This window comes from Bos grunniens, chromosome 27, assembly GCF_055505025.1.
Source record: "Bos grunniens cultivar Pamir isolate PY7600 chromosome 27, Bosgru_T2T1.0, whole genome shotgun sequence".
Lineage (NCBI taxonomy): Eukaryota > Metazoa > Chordata > Mammalia > Artiodactyla > Bovidae > Bos > Bos grunniens.
In genome coordinates, this window is record NC_141191.1 from 38,827,425 (window position 1) to 38,854,342 (window position 26,918).

A 26,918-nucleotide genomic window follows, 5' to 3' on the forward strand; every position below is an offset into this window, starting at 1 on the left:
TGTTCTCAAGGGACTTAAGGTGTTGAGAAGCTTAGAATAAAGTTTAAAGGCCAAGGATAAGCTGCTGCTGCTGTTGCTGCTAAGTCGCTTCAGTCGCTCCAACTCTGTGCGACCCCGTAGACGGCAGCCCACTAGGCTCCCCTGTCCCTGGGATTCTCCAGGCAAGAACACTGTAGTGGGTTGCCATTTCCTTCTCCAATGCATGAAAGTGAAAAGTGAAAGTGAAGTTGCTCAGTTGTCTGACTCTTCTCGACCCCATGGACTGCGGCCTACCAGGCTCCCGTCCATAGGATTTCCCAGGCAAGAGTACTGGAGTGAAGGTTACCATTGCCTCTCCTTCATTGATGTTAATTATTTTCTAGTCTCCTTTTATACATTTCTCAGATTTTGCTACAGTGTTGATGTATCATTTTGTTAAGTTTTTAATTTATACAGAGAGCAATTGCCTGGCATTGACCGCTGAGTATGAACCTCAGGAGTTACTCTTGTAAATAAAATATTGCTGATGTCACATTTTCACTTCTCAAGCAGACTTGGCAGTTGCATTGCTCATTAGCTAGGTTAAGGCATTGTCAGTGGTTTTTTTCACTTTGGCCCTTAGCACAAATGTGTTACTTGCTCAGTCCTGTCTGACTCTTTGTGACCCCATGGATGCAGCCCACCAGGCTCCTCTGTCCATAGGACTCTCCGGGCAAGAATACTGGAGTAGGTTACCATTTCCTTCTCCACCTAGCACAAATGGAGGGGAATAAAACAAAATATCCTTGGACACTGGTTGGCATATCTGCTAAACAGTCTGGTGTGGAAGGCTGTCCTGGGATCCGTGGGTTTTGTTCCCGGCTCCCGCAGGAGGCTTACCGGAAGCCCTCTGTAACGCGGGCTCACACAAGCATCGGAAAGTAAGTCTGACGCTGGTGTTGCCCCTACTCACACGTAAAGCACGGGATGCATTCGGTAACTCATCATTATACACAGATGGTGTGTATCCTACCCCATCATCTTACATAATCCCATCATCTGAAGTTTTGACTTAAGAATCAAAACACGACTTCCCCTCCTAGGGGGAGGATTGCAGAGAAAGGTACCGGGAAGACAGGTCCAACGCCTTACGTCAGGAATCCTGGCCTTCTCAGAGAAACCCCACTGGCTTATAATCCCGAGGCACCCAGAACCCCACCTCCACACTGAAGCTCCGCTCGGGCTTCCTCCTCCTGGTCCCGAGCACTCCAGGTTCCTTTTACTGGCTCGCCGTGCAAGCCCCGCCCCTGGCCCCACTCCTAACCACGCCCCCACCCACAGGGCTCGGACGAAGCCTCTAGTCCCGCCCTGGCACCGCCCCCAGATCGTGACGTCACTCAGGCGCCGCGCGACGCGCCCCCTGTCAGAGGCGGCCATTGTTCAGCCGGTCGCGGTGGCTTTGCCGCCGCTGGGCTGGTCCTGCCCGCCTCGGCGAGTCCCGGTGTCTCCTCAGAGCTGGGACAGGGGGCTGTCCTGGGCGGTGAGCTCTCCGTGGTCCTCGGGCGCAGGCCGCCATGAGCAAACGGAAGGCGCCGCAGGAGACTCTCAACGGGGGCATCACCGACATGCTCACAGGTTAGTCCGGCGGGCGCCGCCGTCTTTCTCCTTTGCTGCCTTCCCGCCGCCTTCCCTTCCTTCCCTGCCGTCCTGACAGCCCAGGAGGAGTCGGCCGCTCGCAGCGCGGGGTCTTCGGTGCCGGCCTTCGCTCCGCCGCCGGTGTCCGGTTGTCAGCGCTGCTGGGGACCCTCGAGTCGCGCTTGGGCTGCCTTGACCTGGTGTGCCCGCGGGGGATCACTGGTGCTTAAGAGGTTGTTAACGCCTCCTTCCAGGAAACTCGGTTCTTGTTTGTTTACTCGTGGCTCTTGTTCACCCGGACCTCTTGTTGCCTTTTCAGAACTCGCAAACTTTGAGAAGAACGTGAACCAGGCTATCCACAAATACAATGCCTACAGGTGGGACGGTGCAAGCGTTGTCTGGTAGCATGCGTTCTGGGATGTGTGGCAGTTGACGGGGCTGAGGGTCCCCGTGGATATTTGAACCATCTGCAGGAGGAGAAAAAAAAAGCAAGAACTGAGGGTATTGACTTTGGTGGCACCTTCCTGCGATATTTCTGGGAGAATTGGCAGAGCTCTTTAGGATCCGTTTTGATTGGTTCCCAGTTCTGATTGAAAATAGGTTAATAGGTACTTTTCCCCATCAACAAATGTAAATTACTGAAAATGCAGTTTGATTTCAAGCCCTAATGAAAGACAGTGAGGCCTGTGTTGTGAAATGGATGTGGACCAAGGGAATGTTTCCATCTGGTTGGTCAGTGGGTGTTCTGTCGCCTTTTGGATCCCATCCTTGTCCATTTCACCAGGGCCCTTATCCCGGCCATTAATGCCCCATCCATCTGCCTCTGCACCCTTAACCGGGAAGCGTGTCCAGTCCCTCAACTCTTAAGAGCAACAAAGCAGTCTTCTTCATTTTCCTCAGCCCTTGAGCCAGCACCTTTCTCCTTTCTCCACTTTACAGTTAACCTTGAAGAATCTGTGTTCCTTGTCTGGTTTTCTGCGTCCCCAGCCATTCTTTATCTCATTGCACTGTGATTTCCTTCCTGCCGTTTCTCTGAAAGCCTCTCACCCACATCGCATCTTACTGAACTCTCAGTGACGTTCACCTTGACTTCCACAATGGCACAACTTTCTGTTCTTTCTTACCTTTTAATGCCCTTCGCCCTTTTGTCTCACTTCTGTAGTTGGCAGTCTTAGCGTTCTTGGCTTTGCATACCAGTCTGTAACTCCAGATCTGTGCTCACAGAAGTTTTCTCCAGGTTTTCAAGCCTATGTTACCTTTGTCTCTTTGCTTTCAAAACTAAACTCATCTTCCTTCTTTCCTTCCCACTCAACATAACTAAAAACTGTTTACACTTCCTTTCTTTACCTCTTGTGAATTTCTAGGTAAAGTAATTGTACTGTAGTCCACACATTTGATGATCTGAAAATTAGATATCCAGCCCTATATTCTGTTTGAGTCTTAGCAGGTTCAGAGAGGAGGTGTTTGGTCTTGAAGGAGCCCAAAGTGAAAGATAAGTGAGATAAGTGAGAGAAAGAACAATCTAGAGAAAGGAAACAAAATGAGCCATGGCATTGAGACATGAGGGGTATTTCATTTTCTAGGGATTCAGTAATTCAGTTTGTTTACGGGATGTAGTCTGAGTGGGAAATAAGTCTGGAAAAGCAGGTGATGCCTTACACCCCTGAAGGCTCCTCCCCACCCCTCAGTTCCCATACATGTTTCTTTTGATGTGGCCAAAGTATTCTCTGGAAAAATAGTTACCTGATCTTGTCATTCTCCCACATTAAATAATTAAACATTTTCTCTTTCCTTTGATAAAGCCCCAAAGTGTCATGCATACAAAAGGCCTTTCAAGATTTAACCCTTCTTCCCTTTCAGGCTTTGTGTCATAGTGCCAATTATGTGGAACTACTTATCTTTGCTGAAACAATTTCATCCACAGATTGCACTCAACCTACCTTTCCAGACTCATTATCAGTAATATGCTAATAGAGAAATCAGAAGAAATCTAGGTCTAAAGGTTACATGTGCTAGAATAGAATGAAAAACGAAGGTCCAAAGACTATCCAGTACTTACGCTTCACACTTAGAAGTGCTGCTCTGTACGGGCATCAGTGCTTATCTATATTTAGCATTGAAATTATAGGTAGACAGGATACCGTCAGTGAGCTCCCAGGGTGGACCCAGTCTGTCACCACATTACTGAACAGGGTACGTGTAGAGATGGCAAGGATCACGTCAGCGCTTTAAGTGGAACTGAAACGAGAGCGATGAAAAAACAACTGGTACCTGGACACGGGAATACAGCTTTAAGCCATGAATTTTAAAATAACCCTCCATAAGCCAGTTTAGTATGTATTACATACGAATATTAGTTTGAATATTACTGGCTGCACACTTTTTATGAAAGATTATTATGAACAGTTTCTAAAAACTAGCTATTTTAAGGGCTTCCCTGGTGGCTCAGCTGGTAAAGACATCACCTGCTATGCGGGAGACCTGGGTTCGATCCCTGGGCTGGGAAAATCCCCTGGAGAAGGGAAAGGCTACCCACTCCAGTTTTCTGGCCTGGAGAATTCCATGGACTGTATAGTCCATGGGGTTGCAAAGAGTGGGACACAATTGAGTGACTTTCATTTCTCTTCACTTCTGGTGGCTCAGACGGTAAAGAATCTGCCTGCAATGTGGGATACCTGGGTTCGATACCTGGGTTGAGAAGATCCCCTGGAACGGGGCATGGCAACCCACTCTAGTATTCTTGCCTGGAGAATCCCCATGGACAGAGGAGCCTGGTGGACTGCAGTCCATGGGGTCGCAAAGAGTTGGACACAACTGAGTGACTTAGCACATGGCGTATAAATGTATATATGTATGTATAGAGTCAGACACGACTGAGCAACTAAGCACAGGACAGCACAGCTATTTTTTTAAAAAGGCTCAATGATATTTTCCATTTAATCCCCAAAAGGAAAGCCTACTGGTTTCCTAAATCACCCTAGTTTTACATATACGATTAAATTTGTGTTATTCTCAAATGCGAGGATCTTCAGGATACTTCTAAAAGTTAGAGATGTGGATGATCTGTCAGCTCATTGAGTTTTTTAAGTTTTACACAGATGTGGGAAATTAGTTATCTTGGTGAAAGTTTAAGCTGCTTATTTGCTTGTATGTGTAAGAAAAATTAACTGCCTCACTGGATTTCTAATTGGTTTTCCTTTTTTTTTCCCCTTGTAGAAAAGCAGCATCTGTGATAGCAAAGTACCCACACAAAATAAAGAGTGGAGCGGAAGCTAAGAAACTGGTAAGTTTAGTGAGCAAGTTGATCGAAGAGTTCACACATGTACCAGTTTGGTGGTTTCCCACAAAATGAAATTTGCCTCTGAAACTGCCCTTGACCCAAACAGGCAAATTACAGTGCTTTCTTGGAATAATATTAATGCTATCTCAAGCATACTTTTTCAAGCTCCGGGTATGTTTATTGGAGGAGGGTGTGGGTTAAAAAGTTTCTTTAATATATGTAATTACAATTTTCTTTTACTTTGCCATGTATATGTGTGTTCATTTTCACATTGATTTTCAGCTTGAGAGTTAGTCCTTAAGAAGAGTGTGGTGACAGATTGGTACTAGCACATCTGCTCGTTCGCTATTCCTTCTGATGCCCACGTATAGGGATTTCTTTGAGTTAGAGTTACTGTTCCAAGGAGATCTTACTTACTACTAATAAGCTCATGATTAAGCCCCTTTGCATAGTATGGCATTTAGCCCAGTTCTCTGTAATTTCCATGAAACCTTGTAAGCTGGTAGTGTCACAGTTTCTAGAGGTTTACCTGAATCTCTTGGTAATTTGCATTAACATCGCTAACAATATCTTAGGGAAGTCTTATAAAAGATTGTAAATCTTATAAAAGATTGTAAATTCCTCAGGATTAAGGACCATATCTTATGCATTTGTTGTTAAAAATGCCAAACTGACATGACTTTTTGAGAAGTCGAGGTTCTGATAGTTGCCACCTTCTTTTATTCTTTACCTGCCTGTGTAGGTCTCACGAAAGCCCTCTGGAATTTAGGTATTAGTATCTGACTGTCCTTGATTTTCTCATGAGAGCCTGTAGCGTGTGACCGATAACTGCTCTTTTATTTTCACTTGTCAGAGTTATAACCTTAGCATCAATCTTACCCGTCTTACGACTGACAGATCCGCAGTGATTACGTGTCACGTGTCCACCTTTTGTTTATTACTCACAAGTTGTGCTCGGGGTTTTTAAATCCCTGTGCCATTAACAGTTCTCAACTTCAGTAAACCAGACAGACTAGCCTAACACGTTTTAAATACCTTGGACTTTAATTCCGAGTTTCTCTCTTGGACTGACCCAGTTTTACCACTTGTGCTTCCCTTCTATCACCTTGAATTTCTTTCTTTATGGTAATTGCAGATAGCCTGCTCATTTGTTAGAGGCAAACTTTTCACAAGTTCTGATACATCTCATCCCAAATCTGAGCTCATGATATATCTCTAACAAAAATGTAGAAATACCCAAAATTCCTTTTGCATAAGACTGGATTTTCACTGTTAATTTAAAAAGCACAGACCTACTCTCTGGCACATGTGAGTGCTTCTCAGTAATCTAGAAACCTGAAATTTCCAGAATGAGAGTTTTGCCTTTTGTTCCTTAATGTTTGGTTTAGAAAGTAACTTAGGCCAAAACTGCTTCAGATCTATGTGTATCTTTTGCTTTAGGAGATGAGAAACGCTAGCAGTTTCCCCTTTTTGTTCTACTTTTATTTACTCCTACCTATATTTGCTATTTTCAGAGCTTGACTATGCGTTCAGTGGTCTTTGGACACTTATTTAAACGTTAAATCAATTAAGAATATAGAAGGGTGAACTTCAGGCTAAGAGACAGTAGGAAATAACTGGCACATGTCATAATTGTTGAACACAACTAAAAAGGACCAATAAACATGAAGAAAAGTTCGACTTCACTAGTACATCAAAGTTGCAAATTCAATTATATAGTGCCCACCAAATTATCAAATACAGTGTGGACAAATGTGGGGAGAAAGATACTCATTTATTGCTGATTGAAGTGTTGGTTATTTATAGCTTTTCTGAAGGATGTTGAGGCAGAATGTTGGCAAAATGTGTGTGTGTGTGTGTGTGTGTTTTGTCCCAGCAGTTCCACTTTGAGCAGTTCATCCTGAGGAAACCAGTAGAGAGATATTTATACAAGGATTCACTAGCTCATAAATTTTGAGCATCTGTATGCCAGGTATTCATCCGGGTGCTAGAGATAAAGCAGTGAAAAGATAGAATTTCTGCTGTCTTAGAGCTTATATTCTAGAGCAGTGCTGTGCAGTATATATTTACTGAACGTGAGTCACATTTAGCTAATGAGCTCTCATTGCTGTTGAGTCGCTAAAGTCGTGTCCAACTCTTTGTGACCCCGTGGACTGTAGCCCACCAGGCTCCTTTCTCCATGGAATTTTCCAGGCGAGAATACTGGAGTAGGTTGCCATTTCCTTCTCTAGTGGATCTTCCCAACCCAGGAATTGAACTTGCAACTCCTGCATTGGCAGGCAGATTCTTTACCACTGTGCCACCAGGGAAGCCCAGTGAGCTCTTAAAATGTGGCTAATGTGACTGAGGAATTTATGATTTTGATTAATGTAAACTTAAGTAGTCACATGGAGCTGGTCACTGTCACATTGGCCTGTGCAGTTCACTGCATTGGTTCTCAAAGTGTGGTACCCAGACCAGCAGCCTCTGCATTGCCTGGGAACTTGTTAGAAATGCAGTCTGTTGCATTAGAAACTCTAGGGCAGGACATGGCATGCTGTGTTTTAACACGTTCCCCAGGTGGTGCTGGGGTATGCAGAAGCTTGAGAAAGCTTCCTCTGTTCCAAAGGAAGTCCACAACAGCATTGTTATAATATCAGAAATTGGAACCATCCAAATGTTCTCCTATAGGGCATTTTTAAGTAAATTATCATACGTTCGTACAGTGAAACACTACGAAGTCATTAAAGTGGTTGTAGTTATATTTATTTATTGGTACATGAATTTGTTCATGATGTAGTTTTAAGTCAAAGCACTTTACAAAGCAGTATGATTCTATTTTTGTAAGAAAAAAGTAGGTATATATACACACATATATATATACACTTGTAAATATACATACACAGGTAACTTTGCATGTCTATATATGTGTATGTGTATATACTGACTGCAAAAAAGTCAGTATATAGCAGATGTTAAGTGGCAAGATTATAGTTTATTTTAATTTTCAGAGTGATGAAATTAACAAATGACGCTAATATTTTTCTTTATTCAGCTCTGTAGTTTCTAATTTTTCTATGACAAAAGTTAATTTTTTAAAAAGAAAGTCATTTAAAATTGTCTTAATAGGGCTTTTCATTTGGCAGTCATTTAAGCATTTTGTCTTTGGGAGAATATATATATTTTTTTACTGGTGCTCAATTACCTGTGTCCTTTGGAAAATGATCATGTAATGGTCATTGGTTTTTCATTTCTCATTTTTTACTTTGTCTTCTAGGGATTTGGTAAGCATTATATTTATGTGACTTTTGTATTTTTTATTTTCTATGTAGCCTGGAGTAGGAACAAAAATTGCTGAAAAAATTGATGAGTTTTTAGCTACTGGAAAATTGCGTAAACTGGAAAAGGTAAAATTTTTACTCATTTGTTTATTTGATAATTATGACAGCTATCATGTAGCACCATTGCAGAGTAGGTGATATCATCCCCCTCCATGAGACTCCGTAGGTTAAGGAAGGAGCAGTTTATGGCTCTCTAAGTGTCCTGTATTTTAACTTTTAAATATTGCTCCTCTAAAATGTTCACTTATTTTATGTGACATTTAAGAGACTGTTACCCTCTGTAAAAGGATTATTTCTTTATTTTCATTACCAGTTAGAAGGGAGATTATAAACTTAAACTAAGCGATTGTTATCTTTTAGAGTTTTTAATCCTTAAATCCTCCCAAGCATTTTTTATGGTTTTATTTTATTCTGATGATAGTAATTGTATCACTTCTGGACTTTTATGAATAAGCCTTTAAAAAATATTGGATGAATGAGAAATGAGCCATCTTCATCTGCTTCCTTACTCACTTGTAACCACTGAGGTTGTACATGAATACTTCTGCACGGGTTATCCAGGCAAATGTAATGGCCCTTAATAAGTCTCTAAGCAGACTAGTGTATTTCTAGTAAGATCGTTTGAGTCTTCAAAGCATTCCTAAATCATTGTTAGACTTTTTTTTTCCCTTAAAGATTCGGCAGGATGATACGAGTTCATCCATCAATTTCCTGACTCGAGTTAGTGGCATTGGGTAAGAATTCTTTTTTAAGCAGATACAGTCATAGGGTTGGTTTAATTTTTTGTGTGTCAGCTGAACTAAAGAAGTTGCTGTTTCCCTTTAAAACCTGTGCCTCGCCACCTCTGTGCCTCTGCCCACGTACTTCGCTCTTCCATACTTTACATGTTTGAAACTGGTTCTTCAGTTGCTGCCTTGACTCTAGGAGTGCCATTCAAGACCTGTCAGCTCCCTGATGAATCCAGTTTGAGTCCCCAGCCAGAAATACTCTTTCCTTCCTCTGAGCTCCGTTAGCACTTGTTCTGTGGGCATATTATCACTCCCTCCAAATTATGTCTCTTCTGCCTCTCTGGTTATATTTATCTTAAACATTTAAAATGCCTTTTTTTTTTTTTTTTTTTCCTGTAGCACAGTGCATATGAGTTTCGAACAAGCAGTCAAGTATTTCTTAATGGAGGCACCTTTATCTTAAATTTGATACTCAATAGAGTAAAGATTGACACCAAAATGTTAACACTTTACTTAATTATTGTCTTGATGGATTGAGGCATAGGTATATGATGATTGTTTCTTAATGGCAGCATTTTCCATAAAAGTTCATTTAAAATACATTAAATTCCTAAACCTAGTATATAGAAAAGGAGCATAACTCTTTGGGGCCCCAAAACAATTAACAGTATAAAATGTTAGCATTTGTTTTACAGAGTGTCTGTTACATTGTTCTTTTTCCAGGCAAGAAAGCTGAGTACAGAAACTGAGGTAGCTGTGGCAGGGTCAGAATCAGGGCCCAGGTCTCCGAGCTTTCAATTCAGATTTATTATTTCTGTGCCGTGTTGCCTTCCTGATATGAATATCAGGTTCTGTACCACACAGTTTCTGTACCAAGGCTCTTTGTCATTAAAATCTCAGTTTATTTATCATCTGAGAGGCCTTCCCTCATCACCCAATCTAAAGAAGACCAGCCATTCTGTCATAGTACCCTGTTCTAATTCATCTACCTGGTATTTTCTTTGTTTATATATCTCTTTATTGTCTCTCTCTACCTACTGGAGCGTCAATAGGGAAGAGCAGGGCCCTTACTTGTCTTATTCCTGCAGTAGTTTCAGCACCTAGAGGAGTATCTGACCCATAATAAGCCCTTATTAAATCTCATTTGCAAGAATGAATAGTTTTCAAGGGCCTGTATGTCTGGTTTATGAGTAAAGTAGATAGGTGTCATGACACCTAGCTGCTTGGATGTCTTTTTCATGTCTAAGTTCATGACTATCTTCCTAGATTAAGGCTTCAAGGATTTGAACATTACCAAAGTAACCACTTTGGGCTTTTGGGCTTCCCTGGTAGCTCAGCTGGTAAAGAATCTGCCTGCAGTGCAGGAGACTCCAATTCAATTCCTGGTTTGGGAAGATCCCCTGGAGAAGGATAGGCTACCCACTCCAGTATTCTTGGGCTTCCCTGGTGGCTCAGCTGGTAAAAAATCTGCCTGCAATGTGGGAGACCTGGGTTTGATCCCTGGGTTGGGAAGATCCCCTGGAGAAGGGAATGGCTACCCACTCCAGTATTCTGACCTGGAGGATTCCACAGACTGTATAGTCCATGGGGTCGCCAAGAGTCAGACACGACTGAGCAACTTTCACAAAGTAACCACACAATAGTTAGCAGGTCTTTTTTAGCTCACCAGTAACTTTTATGTTTGACAAGAGACGATATCACTGGTTATTTGTTATAAGGATCCTGAGTTTCACTTGATATTGAGATGATGTTTTTCTTTCTTTGTAGTCCATCTGCTGCAAGGAAGTTTGTAGATGAAGGAATTAAGACATTAGAAGGTGAGTCTGTACAGTTGGTCTCTACTTTCAGGTCAGATATGGTCCTGAAGGACCAGTGATGCTCTAACAAACTGAAACTTGGGAAAAAAAACCTTTCTCAATTAGTAGATACAAATGATGTGCATGCTCAATCCTCAGTCCTGTCTGACTCTGCAACCTCATGAACTGCAGCCTGCCAGGTTCCTCTGTCCATGGAATTTTCCAGGCAAGAATACTGGAGTAGGTTGTCATTTCCTACTGCAGGGAGATATGAATGATAAGATTTTCTTTTTAACTATACAGTAGAGAATAGATGTAAAATGTAGTTTGTATTCCCATTTTAACTGTGTTTTGTTCTATAATTCAGAAGAAAATCAAGAAGAGCAAGGGGTGGCGTCTTGATTTAAAGATACTAACTTCACTTGCAGATTTTTAGATGATTTAAATTGCTTTTTTTTAAAATAAAATTTTAGACCATGGAAATCCTGTACATTCAGCCTAAAAACCAAGTCATGTATATTGAGAAAAATTCTGTTAAGAGGCTTGTAATTCTTATTGAAGGAATTTTTGCTTTCAAAGAAGTGATAAAAATAGAAGTCAAGTAATTGTAAAACATTTTCCTTAAACCTAATATAGCAATCTTTTAAGCATAATCTATCTCTTCATGCTTTCAAGGGTATGTACTATATTGATTCATTACAGTCCATCTCTGGCATTTGGGGATAAATATTTGTGGGCTCAACTATTTATAAGCAACCCTAATGATTAGGTGGACAGAGATTTTGGAGACTGACCTGGGATTGCATCCAGTTTCCACCAGTTTCTTAGAATAGATGACTGTGATGCTCCAGGTTCTCAGCTACAAGATAGTTTTGTAGTATCTCATGTGATTTAATGCAGTAATGTCTATAAAAACTTAGTAAAGTGCTTGATCCCTAAAAATAATAACTGACTCTCAAAAGGTATGACTAATCAGTCATACTATTAAGTTGAGAATTTGTGTGAATCTCACAGCTAAGAGTGAACTTGTTCTATACCTGCATCTCATGGAGGGTTAGTGCTTTTCTGCGTGTGGCATATATCATTTATCTGAGTAAAATATTGGTTAAGGAGGCCAAGAGTTTGTTCCTCAGAGGTATTCAGTTGCATCACTTGGGAGTGTCAAGGATCTATAGTGATGGTTTTAGATGATTTCACTGTTCACAGATACATAATGTAATAGCTGTGGGATCTCTCTATATAACAAACTCTATTTCTGTTGCGTTTTCAATCATATACTTGGATTTTGTGTGCACAAAGCTATGATAAATATTCCATGCTCAATGTGTCATAAAGGTGCTTATCTTCCTCCATTTTATATCTCCAGAGAGAATTTGTGAACATCAGGTGACCATTTTGTTGTTGTTGTTCAGTTGGTAAAGCTGTGTTGGACTCTGTGACCTCATGTGTTGTAGCCCCCTGGGCTCCTCTGTCCTTGGGATTTTCCAGGCGAGAATACTGAAGTGGGTAACCGTTTTCTTCTCCAGGGGATCTTCCTGACTCAAGGGTTGAACCTGTGTTTCCTGCATTGGCGATCAGATTCTTTACCACTGAGCCCCTAGGAAAGCCCAGGGACAACCATAGGCATTGCTTCTGAATCATACTTATCTTCTCATTTCTTTAATAAGGCTCCTGCCTGTGCTCATACCCATGAAGGGACCATCCAGATGGATCTGAGTCACTTTCAGTTTAAGACATGACAGTTTTTCTGATTAAAAAATGACAGTGATACCACTCCTTTCAACAGAATTTTTAGCACAGTGGCTGCACAAATCAGTACACAAAGAGTATTAATTCACTGAAAGAGTGAATGAACAAATGAACAGTATGAATGAACTTCTGTGGCTGCTGTTAATTATAAATTAAGCAATATAAGTCCTTAGAAGGGTGGTGGCCACCACTGGTGGCTCAGTGGTAAAGATCCCACCTGCCAGTGCAGGAGACATGGGTTCAACTCCTGGTCCAGGAAGATTTCCTGGAGGAAGAAATGGCAACCCACTCCAGTATTCTTGCCAGGAATACCCCATGAACAAAGGAGCCTTTCAAGCTATACTCCATGGGGTTGAAAAGAGTTGGACCCAACTTAGCGACTGGACAACAATAGAAGGTCCTTACAAGGCTGCTTTTTGCTGTACTCAGTGAAAGTTTGTGTAATCTTGATATGTTTTATGTACTGTTTTATATAACTATAACTGAAATTCTGACTCAGTAAATAAAAATGATTATGAAATCAACTGTCAGGTTTTACTACATTGACTTGAAGTCACCTTTATCGAGTCTTTAGTATCTGAAAGTTGTTTTCATTGTCTTTTCAAAGTCATTCCAGTGTTTCTCTAGGTAGCCCTTTGAAGAAAGGATCACTGAATTTAGCATTTTTCCCCAAAAAATTGGAAAATGTTTTTTTTCCCAGAAATTAGCACCTTAACTTTATTTATCTTCTATACAGATCTCAGAAAAAATGAAGATAAATTGAACCATCATCAACGAATTGGGCTAAAGTAAGATAGCAAATTTTCTTTCGACACTTGAAGTGTAAAAGTAAAAAAATTTATAGCCATTCTTCTGTACTCCTTAAGTCTTCAGACTTAGCTAAACACAAATCATTTTACTGTTCAGAAACATTAAGGTTGTTGCATACTCCTGTAGAAGGTATCCTTGTATTCACACGTGGTGTGTGTGTGTGTGTGTGTGTGTGTGTGTTTGGTTCCCTCATTCCCTTGACTTTGGCTGAGAACTTCCTCTTAAAATACACAGAATGGAGGGTGTCAGTCAGTCAGGGTGTTTATTTCTTGCATACATTGTTGAAAGTACTGCACTCTGCGTGAAGTTAGGGTACAGACAGGTTCAGTGTAGCTCTCAAGAATTTTAGTCTGCCTGAGAAGATGGGCCATGACTGTGAAACACTTTAAGTTTTTAAAAAAGGAATAGGAAAAAAAACCCCAAACACCTAAATAACAGAATAGGAATAACTAGTAGACATGTCATCTGTCAGCATGGGTAATTTCTTTGTCAGGTGTGAAATACAGAACCCCCTCCTTTCTAACTATTTATAGCATGTAGTACATTAGCCATATCTACCCTAAGCTTGTATCTGCTCTGATCTTGTCTCGTTGGCCATTCAGTCCTAATAACTTTCTGAACTTGCCTGATGATGCCTTAGCACAATATTTGAAAATTTATCCTGACCTTCCAAAACTTCAAATCAGTGAGACATCAGGATGATGTGGTTCCCATTCTCCTTGCACGTACATAGTAAATGGACACCTTCTGAAGAACTTGCTTGTTGTGAGAATTGGTTTTGAACAGTTTATTTATCATTCTTGGATGTTACTTAATACTAAGATAATGCTCAGTGGTAAAGAATCTGCCTGCCAGTGCAGAAGATGTGGATTTGATCCCTGGTCTGGAAAGGTCTCCTGGAGAAGGAGTTGGTAACCCACTCAGTTGGATTGCCAACTCAGTCAGTTATTTTTGCCTGGAAAATCCCATGGACAGACGAGCCTGGGGTCCATGGGGTTGCAAAGAGTCGGACACAGCTTAGTGACTGAACAACAACAATGTTTTAATAACGTTATTGAAATATCATTTCATATACCATATACTTTACCCACATAAAGGTATACAAGTCAGTGAGTTTTTTAAGTATATTCCCAGAGTTGTACAACCATCACTATAGTCAATCCCCAGAAGAGCCCAAACCATTAGTGGTCACTCTCCATTTCTCTCTAGCTGCCCTTCCTTCCCCCAGCCCCTGGCAACCACTGTTCTATTTTCTGTGTCTATAGATTTGGCTATTCTGGATATTTCATGTAAATGAAATAATATAATATTTGGCCTTTTGTGACTAACTTTCACTTAGCATAATGTCTCAGTTCATCCATATTGTAGGATCATATTTTAAAATATTTATACAAGTATTTTTCAGGATTTAAAAGCAGTAAATTGCAATCCCTGAATTTGCCGGTAGGGAGCAGTCTAACTTGAATCCATACTAACTTAAATATATGTATTTACTCTTGAAATGTGAAGTTTATTTAAAATGAATTTGAATGGAATATCTGCAATATCAGTTAGTGTGACACTTAAGGATTTTGATCCAAGTTAAGGAGTAAACCTTTCCTCACACTGCCTCTCCCCACCCCCCACAATTTTACTGTTAATGAATTTTCATCTTGATTTTTTAAATATTTGCTTGTATAAAGATGCTCGATAAAGTAAACAGTTTAATGTTAAGATTTAAATTTTACAAAAAAATCTTTTGTCTACTTATTTTGTCTTTAAAGATATTTTGAGGACTTTGAGAAAAGAATTCCTCGTGAAGAAATGTTACAAATGCAAGTAAGAGTGCCCTGAATTATATTCTTTAATTAGAATTTAGAATTTCACTTGGTGAAAAGCCATTTTTAGAATACTAACTTAATTTTTCTTCTATTAGGATATTGTACTAAGTGAAGTTAAAAAAGTGGATTCTGAATACATTGCTACAGTCTGTGGCAGTTTCAGAAGAGGTAACATACTTCCTAATCTTAGGTTATTCATGCCTTGATGTTAAAATTGGCTAATGTATACAAAAAACATGGATTAAAAAGATGTAACTTGTTTTACTTCATAGATTTGCTAAGACCTCATAGTATTAGCTAAGTTTATTTGTGTATAAATGGGAATATATGAGTAAATGAGAGGAAGTTCATGCTGATTTTATGATAGGGTGGGTTTTTTCCTGCTGTTTTGGTTTCTGGGCTGCGTTGGGTCTTCATGGCTGCACGTGGCCTTCGATAGTTGCAGCGAGTGGCAGCCCCTCCCGGTGGCAAGCAGGCTTCTTGTCTCGGTGGTTTCTCTTGTCCCAGCGCACGGGTTCTAGGTGTGCAGACTCAGTGGTTGTAGCACACGGCTAAGTTGTTCCATGACCTGTGGGATCTTCCCAGACAGGGATCAAACCCATGTCCCTTGCATTGGCAGGCGAACTCTTAACCACTGGACCACTGGGGAAGTCCAGCATGGGCTTTTTTGATGACCAATTTTAATAAAATTTATAACATAATTTTATTATAATATTATAAAGAACCTGCCTGCCAGTGCAAGAGACATAAGAAACATGGTTTTGATCCCTGGGTCAGGAAGATCCCCTGGAGGAGGGCATGGCAATCCACTCCAGTATTCGTGCCTGGAGAATCCCATGGACAGAGAAGGGCAGGCTACATACAGTCCATAGGGTCACAAGGAGTCAGACACAACTGAAGTGACTTTGCACTCACATAACATAATTTTAGGTGTATTAAGTACTAGTAGTTGTTGTCTGGCCAGATGCTAGTGAAGCTTTGGGTAGGTTTTTGCTTCTTGTTTTACTTCAGTTTTCAAAGTTTTCTATAATGAATCAAAGTTTAATGTCTCAGGAACACCAGTTTAAAACCAGTTCTCAAAACAACCAGGTTCTTTAGATCTTGATTTACTATGTGAATATGAGCAAAGTAAGAACCACTCAATCCAAAATTTTGGAAGAGTAACCTGAAATTTAAAATTGTTATTTTTGATCAGTTGTGTCTAACTCATTGTGACCCCATGGACTGCAGCACATCAGGCTTCCCTGTCCTTCACCATCTCCTGGAGCTTGTTCAAACTCACATCCGTTGAATTCGGTGATACCATCCAACTATCTCATTCTCTGTCATCCCCTTCTCCTCCTGCCTTCAATCTTTCCCAGCATCAGGATCTTTTCTAATGAGTCCGCTCTTTGCATCAGGTGGCCAAAGTATTGGAGCTTCAGCATCAGTCTTTCCAATGAATATTCAGGACTAATTTCCTTTAGGATTGACTGGTTTGATCTCCTTGCAGTCCAAGGGACCCTCAAGAGTCTTTCGGACACCATGTTTCAAAAGCATCAATTCTTTGGTGCTCAGCCTTCTTTATGATCCAACCTAGTTTACCCCTATTATCTTACAAAGTTGAAATTGAAAAACTTTATATAAACTTTGGAATAGATGTCTGACTAAATCCATGGCCACCTCTAGAGTTTTGGTTAGGCAGTGGTAATAGACTGTCAGGAATTCTCTGGGCAGCTGCTCAGATAGTCTAGTATTCTCATCTATGATGCCGTAATAGTAATGGTTACCAGTATTCTTTAAATGAATGCATTCGTAAGAATTGAAGTGAATTTTCTGATTAATACAGAGTTATATTGTTTGTTTGAGAGTCTTAGACATTTATTTGTATTTTTAAAGCTATATTTATTGTTATCATTATTGAGTAATTTCTTAGCTGCATTTTTAATAACATAACTAATTGTATACAATGCATATCTAATGTCATTTACTGTTGTTATCTGAGATTCTGGTGTTTACATCAATAAACCTGAATACTTGGACAGAAAGTTGAAGTTTTTTAACTAATTCTGAATGTGAAACACAGTGAAATAGAAAGTTAAGCAGTAAGAATGTCTATGTGTCGTCACCTCAGTTCAATATCTGCCTCACTGATACGTTTACGAGGGGAGCTCCATGCATGTTTTTTGCTGTTACAGGTGCAGAGTCCAGTGGTGACATGGATGTCCTTCTCACCCATCCAAGCTTTACCTCTGAGTCAGCCAAACAGGTACCTCTGAACTTATAGGCAAAGGTGATCAGTCTTACACAGCAATGAATATCATTTTCTAAGAGACAGTTGGGTATTTTCAGAACGAGTTTTTGTTTTAATCTTTCTGAAAGTCAGTTGAATCATTTTGTACTGATTGAATTCTGTGAAAGGCAAAAAGTAAATTGTTGAAAGGAATGCATGTTGTTTTTCCACAGAGAACTGACAGAACAGCCTGAGATTTGAAAGAGATGAGATTTAATAAGATACTGCCAGAATCATTTATTGCCTAGCATAGATACTTTAGAAATATCCAGTATAATGTTCAGGCTTTAACATAGAAATATTTTGCTATTAAAAATATTGTATTAAGAAACTTTACCTCTATTAGAAGACCCATGAAGGCAAATGTTTTTTATTTTGAAATATATACCTTTTAAATGGAGAAGGCAATGGCACCCCACTCCAGTACTCTTGCCTGGAAAATCCCATGGGCGGAGGAGCCTGGTGGGCTGCAGTCCTTGGGGTCGCTAAGAGTCGGACACGACTGAGCGACTTCACTTTCTCTTTTCACTTTCATGCATTGGAGAAGGAAATGGCAAACCACTCCAGTGTTCTTACCTGGAGAATCCCAGGGACGGGGAGGCCTGATGGGCTGCCGTCTATGGGGTCACACAGAGTTGGACACGACTGCAGTGGCTTAGCATAGCATAGCATAGCATACCTTTTAAAGATAAGCAGGTAATTTTTTTTATGAAACAGGTAAAGACAAATGATGTCTGTTTGGAGGTGTCATGGTATTCATGAAAAGCAGTGGTTTCATTTGATAAGGTGAATTTTCTGTTAGAAGAAAAATTAGAGCATAGGAAAACTAGGCATTTATGCAGAGAGCATCAGAAAACTCATGTTAAAAATGCTTTCTTGCTCTAACAGAGTAATTGCTTTTTTTTTTTTCTTACCCCTGATTATGATTCTACAGCCCAAACTGTTACATCGTGTTGTGGAGCAGTTACAAAAGGTCCGTTTCATTACAGACACTCTGTCAAAGGGTGAAACAAAGTTCATGGTGAGTACTTGCTTGACTTAACACATTGGAAAAACAAGTGTGGTGACCTCGAGGTAGCTTAGTGTCCATCAGTAAATAGGACATTCTGGACCTTGGAGGGGATATATTCTCTAATCTGAGAATATTTTAGTAAAGAGTTTGTTCAGAATTCCCCACTTGTAAATAATCTGTGCCATTGGAATAGGTGGTGGTGGTTTTTGTTCAGTCACTAAGTTGTGACTCTCTGAAGCCCTGTGGTCTGCAGCACACCAGGCTTCCCTGTCCTTCGGTATCTCCCGTATTTTGCTCAAAATCATGTCCATTGAGTCACTGATACCATCCAACCATCTCATCCTCTGTCACCCTCTTCTCCTCCTGCCTTCAATCTTTCCCAGCATCAGGGTGTTTTCTAGTGAGTCGGCTCTTCGCATCAGGTGGCCAAAGCATTGGAACTTCAGCTTCAACATAAGTCCTTTCAAAGAGTATTCAGGGTTGATTTCCTTTAGGATTGACTGGTTGAATCTCCTTGCTGTCCAGGGGATTTTCAAGAGTCTTCTCCAGCACCACAGTTAGAAAGCATCAGTTCTTCAGTGCTCAGCCTTCTTTGTGGTCCAATTCTCAAATCCGTACATGGCTACTGGAAAAAACCATAACTTTAACTATACGGACCTTTGTCAGCAAAGTAATGTCTTAGCTTTTAATATAGTATCTAGGTTTGTCATAGCTTTTTCTTCCAAGGAGCAAGCATCTTTTAATTTCATGGCTGCAGTCACCATCCACAGTGATTTTGGAGCCCAAGAAAATAGTATCTGCCACTGTTTCCACTTTTTTCTCATCTATTTGCCATGAAGTGATGGGACCAGATGCCATGATCTTAGTTTTTTGAATATTGATTCTTAAGCCAGCTTTTTCACTCTCTTCTTTTACCCTCATCAAGATAATGGGATAGGTAATTAGGCATAATCTGCTCTTTTTAAAATATCCATAATGACTTTGACACATTATATTTTTTTCCCTAAAATAGCAAATACTCTTTGACTCAGAATGTATTAATAAGTGAGATTAGAATTGTCTGAAGAGTATTATCTGTGACAGCACGAAAGAAAGAAGGCATCAGAGTCAGTGATGGAACGTCCAGGGGAAGAGCCATGCAGTGTGAGATGGTAGGTAAGGGAGCAGCACCTGCAGAGCATCACTGAGAAACCCGCTGCTACGGACCATTGAAGTCCTGTGGTCTTCCTGGGGAATTAAGACTCAAGGACTCAAGACAAATGGCCAGTGGATCAAAAACAGATTAATAAATGGTCCTGTGTAGAAACTGGAGGCAGGGAGAAATCCTAGGGCTAAGGCAACAAACCGCCTTCGTCTGCTGCTCCCTTAAATATAGCATGCGGACCCTGTCTTCTCCATGCTCCCTTTTTTGTGAGCTGTGCAACTGAAAGGAAAGAGCCTGTACTTCTGGAGCGTGGATTAGGCTAAAATTAGCAAGAGTCTCAGCATGTAGATTTGACAGCTTAGCTGAAAGTAGAAGATGGTTGAGACAGAAAATTGAAATGCCACGTCATTTAGAAACTAGGCCATGGCTGCCAGGGCCTGGGCAGGGTGGCAGGGAGGTGGGAGGGAGTGCCCAGTGGGGACAGCGTCAGCTGCAGGTGATGATACAGTTCTGCAGATGAGTGGTGGTGATGGCTACACCGTGTGAGTTGCTCTGTGCTGTTGAACTACATGCTTAAAAATGGTCCATCTTGTGTAATTTAATCACATGTGCAGAAAACGTCATTAAGTTCAGCATGGTGATTTTAATGGGCTGTGAGAGTATATTGTCTAAGTTGGCCACACTTTATCAATATTTTCAAAAGAACTTTGGGAAAGGTAAAAATAAAAATCGCCATCAGTTTTAGGAAATTAAATTTTTATTGATTCTCCTGAGTCTGTCAGGTTTTGAGCTTTTAACTCTGTGTCCAAAAGTGTATGCACCCAAGATATTAATTAAAAATAGGGTTTGTATGTGCCCTATGAACATTCTTTGGAATTTGGCTTGTCTTTAATTCCCTCAAAATGAATGTGCACAAACTTTATATTTAAAGAACATTCAGTCAGATAAAATTCTAAAAATAATAAGTGCTGGACAAGTTTGTGGTTTTTTGTTTTGTTTTTGAGTAGTAAGAAAGTGTCCTGGTATGCCTGCGCATATTTGGGGACTCTTGTGGCCTAACCGGCTTCCCACAGTAGTCATGTTTGTGAAAGGCAGTGAGCTGTCTCCTGGGGGACTGCACCAGCTGCTTTCAGAATTAGCCACCAGGAAGGTGTTTATTCAATAAAAAAAGCAGAAGCATTTTTTTACAGTCTGAACAGCATTCTGCTGTGCCCAAAGAGACCCAGAGGGCAGACCAGCAGAGGCTGTAGTACTCCGGCTAGCAAGAATACAAGGACAGATTATCAGCTGCTGGGCTGGGTGTAAACTGCAAAAAGAGGTGGGCAGCCAAGTTCATGAATGCTGAGAGTTGCTGATGATAGTGGAATTCCTAGTAGCTTCTCAAAGAGAATCCTTTGCTAGGAAGGTCATGGGCAGCCAAATGCTGCAGAGTCAGCCAGGTCAGCCTTTACAGAACCTGTGCTGTGGGAGAGGCAGGGCCACTCACCCATCCTGGGTACGGGCTTGGTGGGAATCTTGGCTGTCTCTTGCCTTCCCAACCTCATATATATCTGGCAGCACATGTACAGATCTTGCTAGAAAGGGAATCCTCCCAAACCGATTCCCAGAAGAAAACAGGCTGAGAAATAAGAAAGCAGGTTTTTTTTTGTTTGTTTGCTTTTAAAGTATAGAAGACTTTAATGACCGTAAGATCAAGAGACTAAGGCCTTTTTGTTGTGACATAAGCATCCGTCTAAGTGGGTTTGTGTATTAAGTTCAGGCACTGTCATATGCTTCATGTATTTACTGAAGCTTAGAAAAGGCCGTGTGTGAGCCTGCTGTCTTGACCTTTGTCGTTCATATTTGTTAGGATGAGAAGCACTCCAGGTCAACTCTGAACTCGTTTTGTTTTGGAGGCAGCAAGAAGTGGCAGAGCCGGGGGTGGGGTGGGGTGGGCGTGCTGCATGTGGTGAGTGGGTCTGGGTACGGGGTGAACGGCCTGAGCGCCACTGCCAGTTCTTTGTGCGATGTTGGCAAGTTGCTTTACTCCTGTAAGGCTTTAATTTTCTTATCTATAAAATGGTATCCTTGCCCTCTGTCAAAGGACTCTCATGCAGGTTAGATTTAGGCCATATACGTGGAAACTTTGAAGCGTCTGTACAAATATCTTTTGAAGATATGGAATCTTTGAAGAGTTGTGCAGAGTGTTATACTAGGATAACATATAATAATAATATAAAAATAGTGTGTTTCTGTTTGGAAATAGATCGGTGAGAGGAAGGCAGTAGTCTAGAAGGTATAAAATTGGGGAACAGAAGAAGGGATGGACAGAGAGAGGGTGGTGCTGTGAAAGAACAAAATGGGGAGAGGGGTATCAGTCAGATGAGAGGCTGTATTCAGTCAGTTCACCAAATGTGGTGTTTAGCATCGCAGCGTCCTAGGCTCTGCCCCAGGAGCATGGGACAGATGAGTGAATTTAAGTGGCGCTTTTATTTGAGGGGCGTGGAAGGGATGGCTTGTCAACAGTGAATATATTAAGTAGGTAAGTTGCATGGTAGGTTAAGATAGTGTGTGCTCAGTCACTTCAGTCGTGTCAGACTCTTTGCAACCCTGTGGACTGTAGCCTACCAGGCCCCTCTCTCCACGGGATTCTTCAGGCAAGAATACTGGAGTGGGTTGCCCTGTCCTCCAGGGGATCTTCCCGACCCAGGAATCAAACCCAGGTCTCTTACATCTCCTGCATTGGCAGGCGGGTTCTTTACCACTAGTATCATCTAGGGAGTTCAGGAGAAGGTATTAAATAGGATGGCCTTACTGAGATGACACCCGGGGAGAGGCTTGAGGTGAGGGAGTTAGCCCAGCAGATCTCTGCAGGGAGAGACAGCAGGCAGGAGTCAGGGCAGTGACTCTGGGCACAGAACATTAGTGAAGATCACCAAAGAAGCTTTAAGATCTCTGGGTTTCTGAAAGGAAATTGGCTGCAAAATGAATTCAGCTTATAAAGTAGAATAAACTCCACTCTATATCAATCCAGTTGATTTCAGAATATCTTGTTGTTATAATCGCTGACTAAATAGTTTGAAAGATACAACCTTCTCTGTGTTTTTAAAGTTATCTTTAAAACATGAATTCCTTTAAACTAATAGTAATCAAACCTTAGGAAAGTCAGGGTTATTCTGATCTTCTTGTGGACTCATGGTCTTTAGTTAATTCAACTGTTCTTCCTGTGAATATAATAACATTTGGAAGAAAAACCAATTTCCTCTGCATTTAGATACCTTTTTATATAGATGAGTAGCACTCATATTTTAGCGTTTTTGTGCAGGTTTGGCCTCAGGAGATGCTTTCCTGTGATCACAGTGAGGATTTCAGGGGACACTAGGAGAAACCTAGGCCACACTAGAGGAATGGAAGGGGCTTTATTTCAGTCGGTCAGCACGGAACTACCTCATTGAGATGCCAAACAAACTAATCCACTCACTCTAATAAAGAGTTTATAGTGATACAGAGAAACCTTTAACACCAGCACTTCAGAAAAAGTGCAGGAAATAAAAGTTAGCCTTGAGGAAAGGAACAAAGCCATTAGATGAAATCCTGTTCCTGACGTGACAGACAGCAAGATCATTGCCCAATTCCTCAAAGCTCCATATCTGCAAGGTAATTCCATCTGAAGGTTGAGTTGTAACTTGTTAGTGCCTGAGAAGGTAGGTTTCATATTTGAAGATAAACAGGATTCGTTAATCTCTCAGCCAGAGGAGTTGCTAAAGAAAATAACCATTTTAGATTTTGATGTTTATGTGTTGCTGAGTGAAATGTATGACTTTTAGTGACGTGTGAACCAGCTCGACTGCCCTTCAGAACCGGAAGCTTGTAACTTGTGTATTTTTCTCAGAATGTGGCGTTTGAAGCTTTAAATTTGAAAAATGGCGATGTTTTTCTTTTTTACATATTTTACATATGGGTTGTTGCCCAGCCCACAAACTTCCCCCATTTTTCTGGAAAAGGAAACGATAACAAAACAGACCTTGATAATTGTTGTTTAAAAACTACCAAAGTATAATGAAAACTCCCCTATAGAGAAAGAATAAAGCGGTCCTCTATCTTTTAGTTTTTTCCTTAATTGTACTCTCTCTGTCTTCTCTAATTTCTGGAAGATACCTCCAACTTCCAGTTCTTCTATAATATTTTTTATTTTGATTTAAATCCTTTCCTAGAGTTTTCTTTTTCTGTAGCATTCTGTCCTTGTATCATGGATAAATATCTGTAATCTGAGAAGATTACTGATAGCTTTTGTGTGTGTTTTCGTCTCCCTGAATAATCATTGTTTCTTCCAAGTTGCTTTTTTCTGTTTGTTCTGGTCTGTCTTTCGTGCTTTCCTTGATTATTTTCCTGTTTAGAGTCACAAAAAGCCAGATGAACCATCATCTGCTGTTTCCTTTGGTTCTTTAGTAATCGTGAAGGATTACAGTACAAAGCGGGTGATAATATGTAGAGCACAGAGAAGTTAAGTTACAGGTTTTCACAGTTCTAAAACCACCTCCGTTTAAAGCGAAAGTAACTTCACACTTAACAATATTTGATTAGAATTAAGCCTGAAGTGTTTTTAAAAAATCTTTTAAACATTATTTTAAATATCCATTTTAGGGTGTTTGCCAGCTTCCCAGTAAAAACGATGAAAAGGAGTATCCACACAGGAGAATTGATATCAGGTATTGCTCAAAATTTGTTGCTCACCTATTAACTTCTTTCTTTTCTCCTTTCCCCCCCTCCCTCTCTATATCTTGGAATTTGCATAAATATCCAGGATCCCTTTTCATTCTGCAGTTCCATGCTACTGCTAAGTCATTTCAGTCATGTCCAACTCTTTGTGGCCCTGTGGACTGTAGCCTGCCAGGCTTCTCTGTCCAGGGGATTCTCCAGGCAAGAATACTGGAGTGGGTTGCCGTTTCCTTCTCCAGGGGATCTTCCGGACCCCGTTTCTTACTTCTCCTGCATTGGCAGGTGGATTCTTCACCACTAGCACCCCCTGGGAAGCCCCTGAAGTGCCATTCTTGCAATAGACAGTTTGGCCTGAAAGTATGTAAAGAGTAACACTATCCACAGAACCTGCTTTATCATCTCTGGATTTGCCTCTTGATAAGGTGCCTTCCACAGCATGAGGTGGATCCTGCTGGGGAAGGTGGTCCTGAGACCATCTTTGGGTTTGTCCACACCCCATGCAGAGTGTAGTTTACTGAAGCCTGAACTAACTGCACGGTTGAGGTCATTTGAATGGTCCTAGTGATGGTGGTCTCTTTAGGTTATTGGACTGCACAGGCTTGTGTTGTGCCTTACTGATTATGAGTCCTGTTTTTGCTAAGTTTGAAATGCATAGTAAAGGATTGCTCGATTGTTTATTTTGTTTAGGTTGATACCCAAGGATCAGTATTACTGCGGTGTCCTCTATTTCACTGGGAGTGATATTTTCAATAAGAATATGAGAGCTCATGCCCTAGAAAAAGGCTTCACAATCAATGAATACACAATCCGTCCCCTGGGTGTCACTGGTGAGTATTTGTGTCTGCATCGGAGATAATCCCAGTCATCTGGATATTTTGGTTTAGCAACTTTGGTTTTTCTAAGAGCCTTTAAGTAACCATGGTAGTTAATTGTAGATTCTTTAGAATTGTTAGTCCCTCAGGCAACAAAGAAAGCTTTGCTCCATAGGTGTTCCCAGGCCCTCAGCTCTAGTTGACAAGATTTCTGTGTTAGAATGGATTAAATTCTTTCTACTTCCATGGTTAGTAAAAAAAGAAAAAACTCTTATTGATCTAAAGGATTTTTGTTTTCTTAAATGTACCTCCAAGATTTCTGAAAAACTCAGGTGTTACTCCTTTCCGTGTCAGGCCAAACTTGGTAGCTTTGACTCCAAACTTTCAAAGTTTAAAGAGTAAGAATTGCTTAGTCTGTTTTATGGATCTTGTTAACATTTCACAGTATATTTATTATGTGGTCTACTGTGATCTACTAGGAGAGTGAAGATTTCGTCTTTTTGTCCTAAAACTGTAAAGTAGGGCCGTGCTTCTCACGTGTCAGTGGGTGTACAGACCACGTGGGACCCTCCCTAAATGCAGGTTTCACTTCAGTGGGCTTTGCGAACTGCTGCACTGCTAGTCCAGGGGCTGTGCTGAGTTACAGAGGAGCTCACTGGGGTCTTTTCTCTGGCACAGTGGAGATCCAGCAGAGAGGAGAGCCATGGATTAGGGTCACTTCAAAGGGCCAGAGTTGAGGTATTCAGGTTCGTCGTGTAGCGCTGGTGATAACGTGTGTGGCAAAGCGTGACCAGAAGCTCTTGAGGGAGGTCTTTTTAAGTCCCTTATGGACTATTTTCTTTTCCCTCTGAAAGCAAGTCCTATTGAGCTCTCCATCCTGACCCCTCTGTAACTGAGCTCCAGAACTAGCTCACGAGGAAGGTCTTTTGTCCCTCCTTGCAGGCGTTGCCGGGGAGCCCCTGCCCGTGGACAGTGAGAAGGATATCTTCGACTACATCCAGTGGAAATACCGTGAGCCCAAGGACCGAAGCGAGTGAGGCCCATCCTCCCCGGCACAGCCCAATCAGAGTCTTAATTTATTTCTTAAGCTTTGCTATGTAAGGGTCTGTGGTGTTTTTAAGTAACTATTTCTTCTTCATGCCGTAGCCTGCACTATAGTCAATAAAACCTCTTGTATGATTATCAGCTGTGATCTAGTTCTTACTTTATTAGCAAACGTTTAAATTTATATATTCTGTTCATGACTGCACTTTACTAAGGGTCAGTAGAGAGAATTAAGAGATGAGATGATAACAAATCTTAAATGGGGATTTTTATTTTCTCATTTCCTGCCCTTATGTTATAAACTACATTACCTCATTACCTTTCCTCCTGTTTACTGATTATAAATTAGTTAAGGTGCACCCAGGGGCCAGCCTCTGGAAGAGGGTTCAGGCTTTTTTAGAGATTAGAGAACTTCATAAATTTAACTTTTTTCTTTGCTTGACCCATATTTGATTTTGTTATAAATACTTATAAACTAAAGAACAGATGTGTGGTTTATCTCTTAAATGAAATCTGTAGCAATTGATTGTAATCCACCAGAAAGAACTTCCCTAATTAAGTTCATTCCGGTCACTCAGTCGTGTCCGACTCTCTGTGACCCGTGGACGGCAGCGCACCAGGCTGCCCCGTCCTTCACTGTTTCCCGGAGCTTGCGCAAACTCACGTCCATTGCGTCGGTGACGCCATCCAACCATCTCGTCCTCTGTCACCCCCTTCTCCTGCCTTTAATCTTTCCCTGCATCAGGTTCTTTTCCAACATGCACCCATTTGTATCAAATATGACCATTTAAACTTCAAATAGACAAGATTTCACTTTTTTCCCCTTGTTTTCCTCCAGTG

General features: G+C 41.0%; 1 protein-coding gene across 17 annotated transcripts; it reads left to right on the plus strand.

Annotated features, from left to right (window-relative positions):
• Window positions 1-1,383: 1,383 nt before the first annotated feature.
• POLB (DNA polymerase beta) lies at window positions 1,384-26,216 on the plus strand. 17 transcript variants are annotated; one of them, XM_086380448.1, is made up of 14 exons: window positions 1,384-1,826; window positions 1,913-2,094; window positions 4,810-4,876; window positions 8,185-8,259; window positions 8,869-8,927; window positions 10,689-10,738; window positions 13,203-13,254; window positions 15,040-15,094; window positions 15,192-15,264; window positions 17,274-17,344; window positions 18,303-18,389; window positions 24,148-24,212; window positions 24,910-25,049; window positions 25,977-26,216. In XM_086380448.1, the coding sequence occupies exons 8-14, from the start codon at window positions 15,080-15,082 to the stop codon at window positions 26,069-26,071; spliced, it is 546 nt and encodes a 181-aa protein (XP_086236574.1). In that variant the 5' UTR covers window positions 1,384-1,826; window positions 1,913-2,094; window positions 4,810-4,876; window positions 8,185-8,259; window positions 8,869-8,927; window positions 10,689-10,738; window positions 13,203-13,254; window positions 15,040-15,079; the 3' UTR covers window positions 26,072-26,216. The 17 variants fall into 17 exon arrangements, with proteins under 17 accessions (XP_086236574.1, XP_086236577.1, XP_086236572.1 ...); XM_086380451.1 differs by having other exon boundaries at window positions 1,913-1,970; window positions 8,849-8,927; XM_086380446.1 differs by having other exon boundaries at window positions 1,913-1,970.
• The last annotated feature ends 702 nt before the right edge of the window (window positions 26,217-26,918 follow it).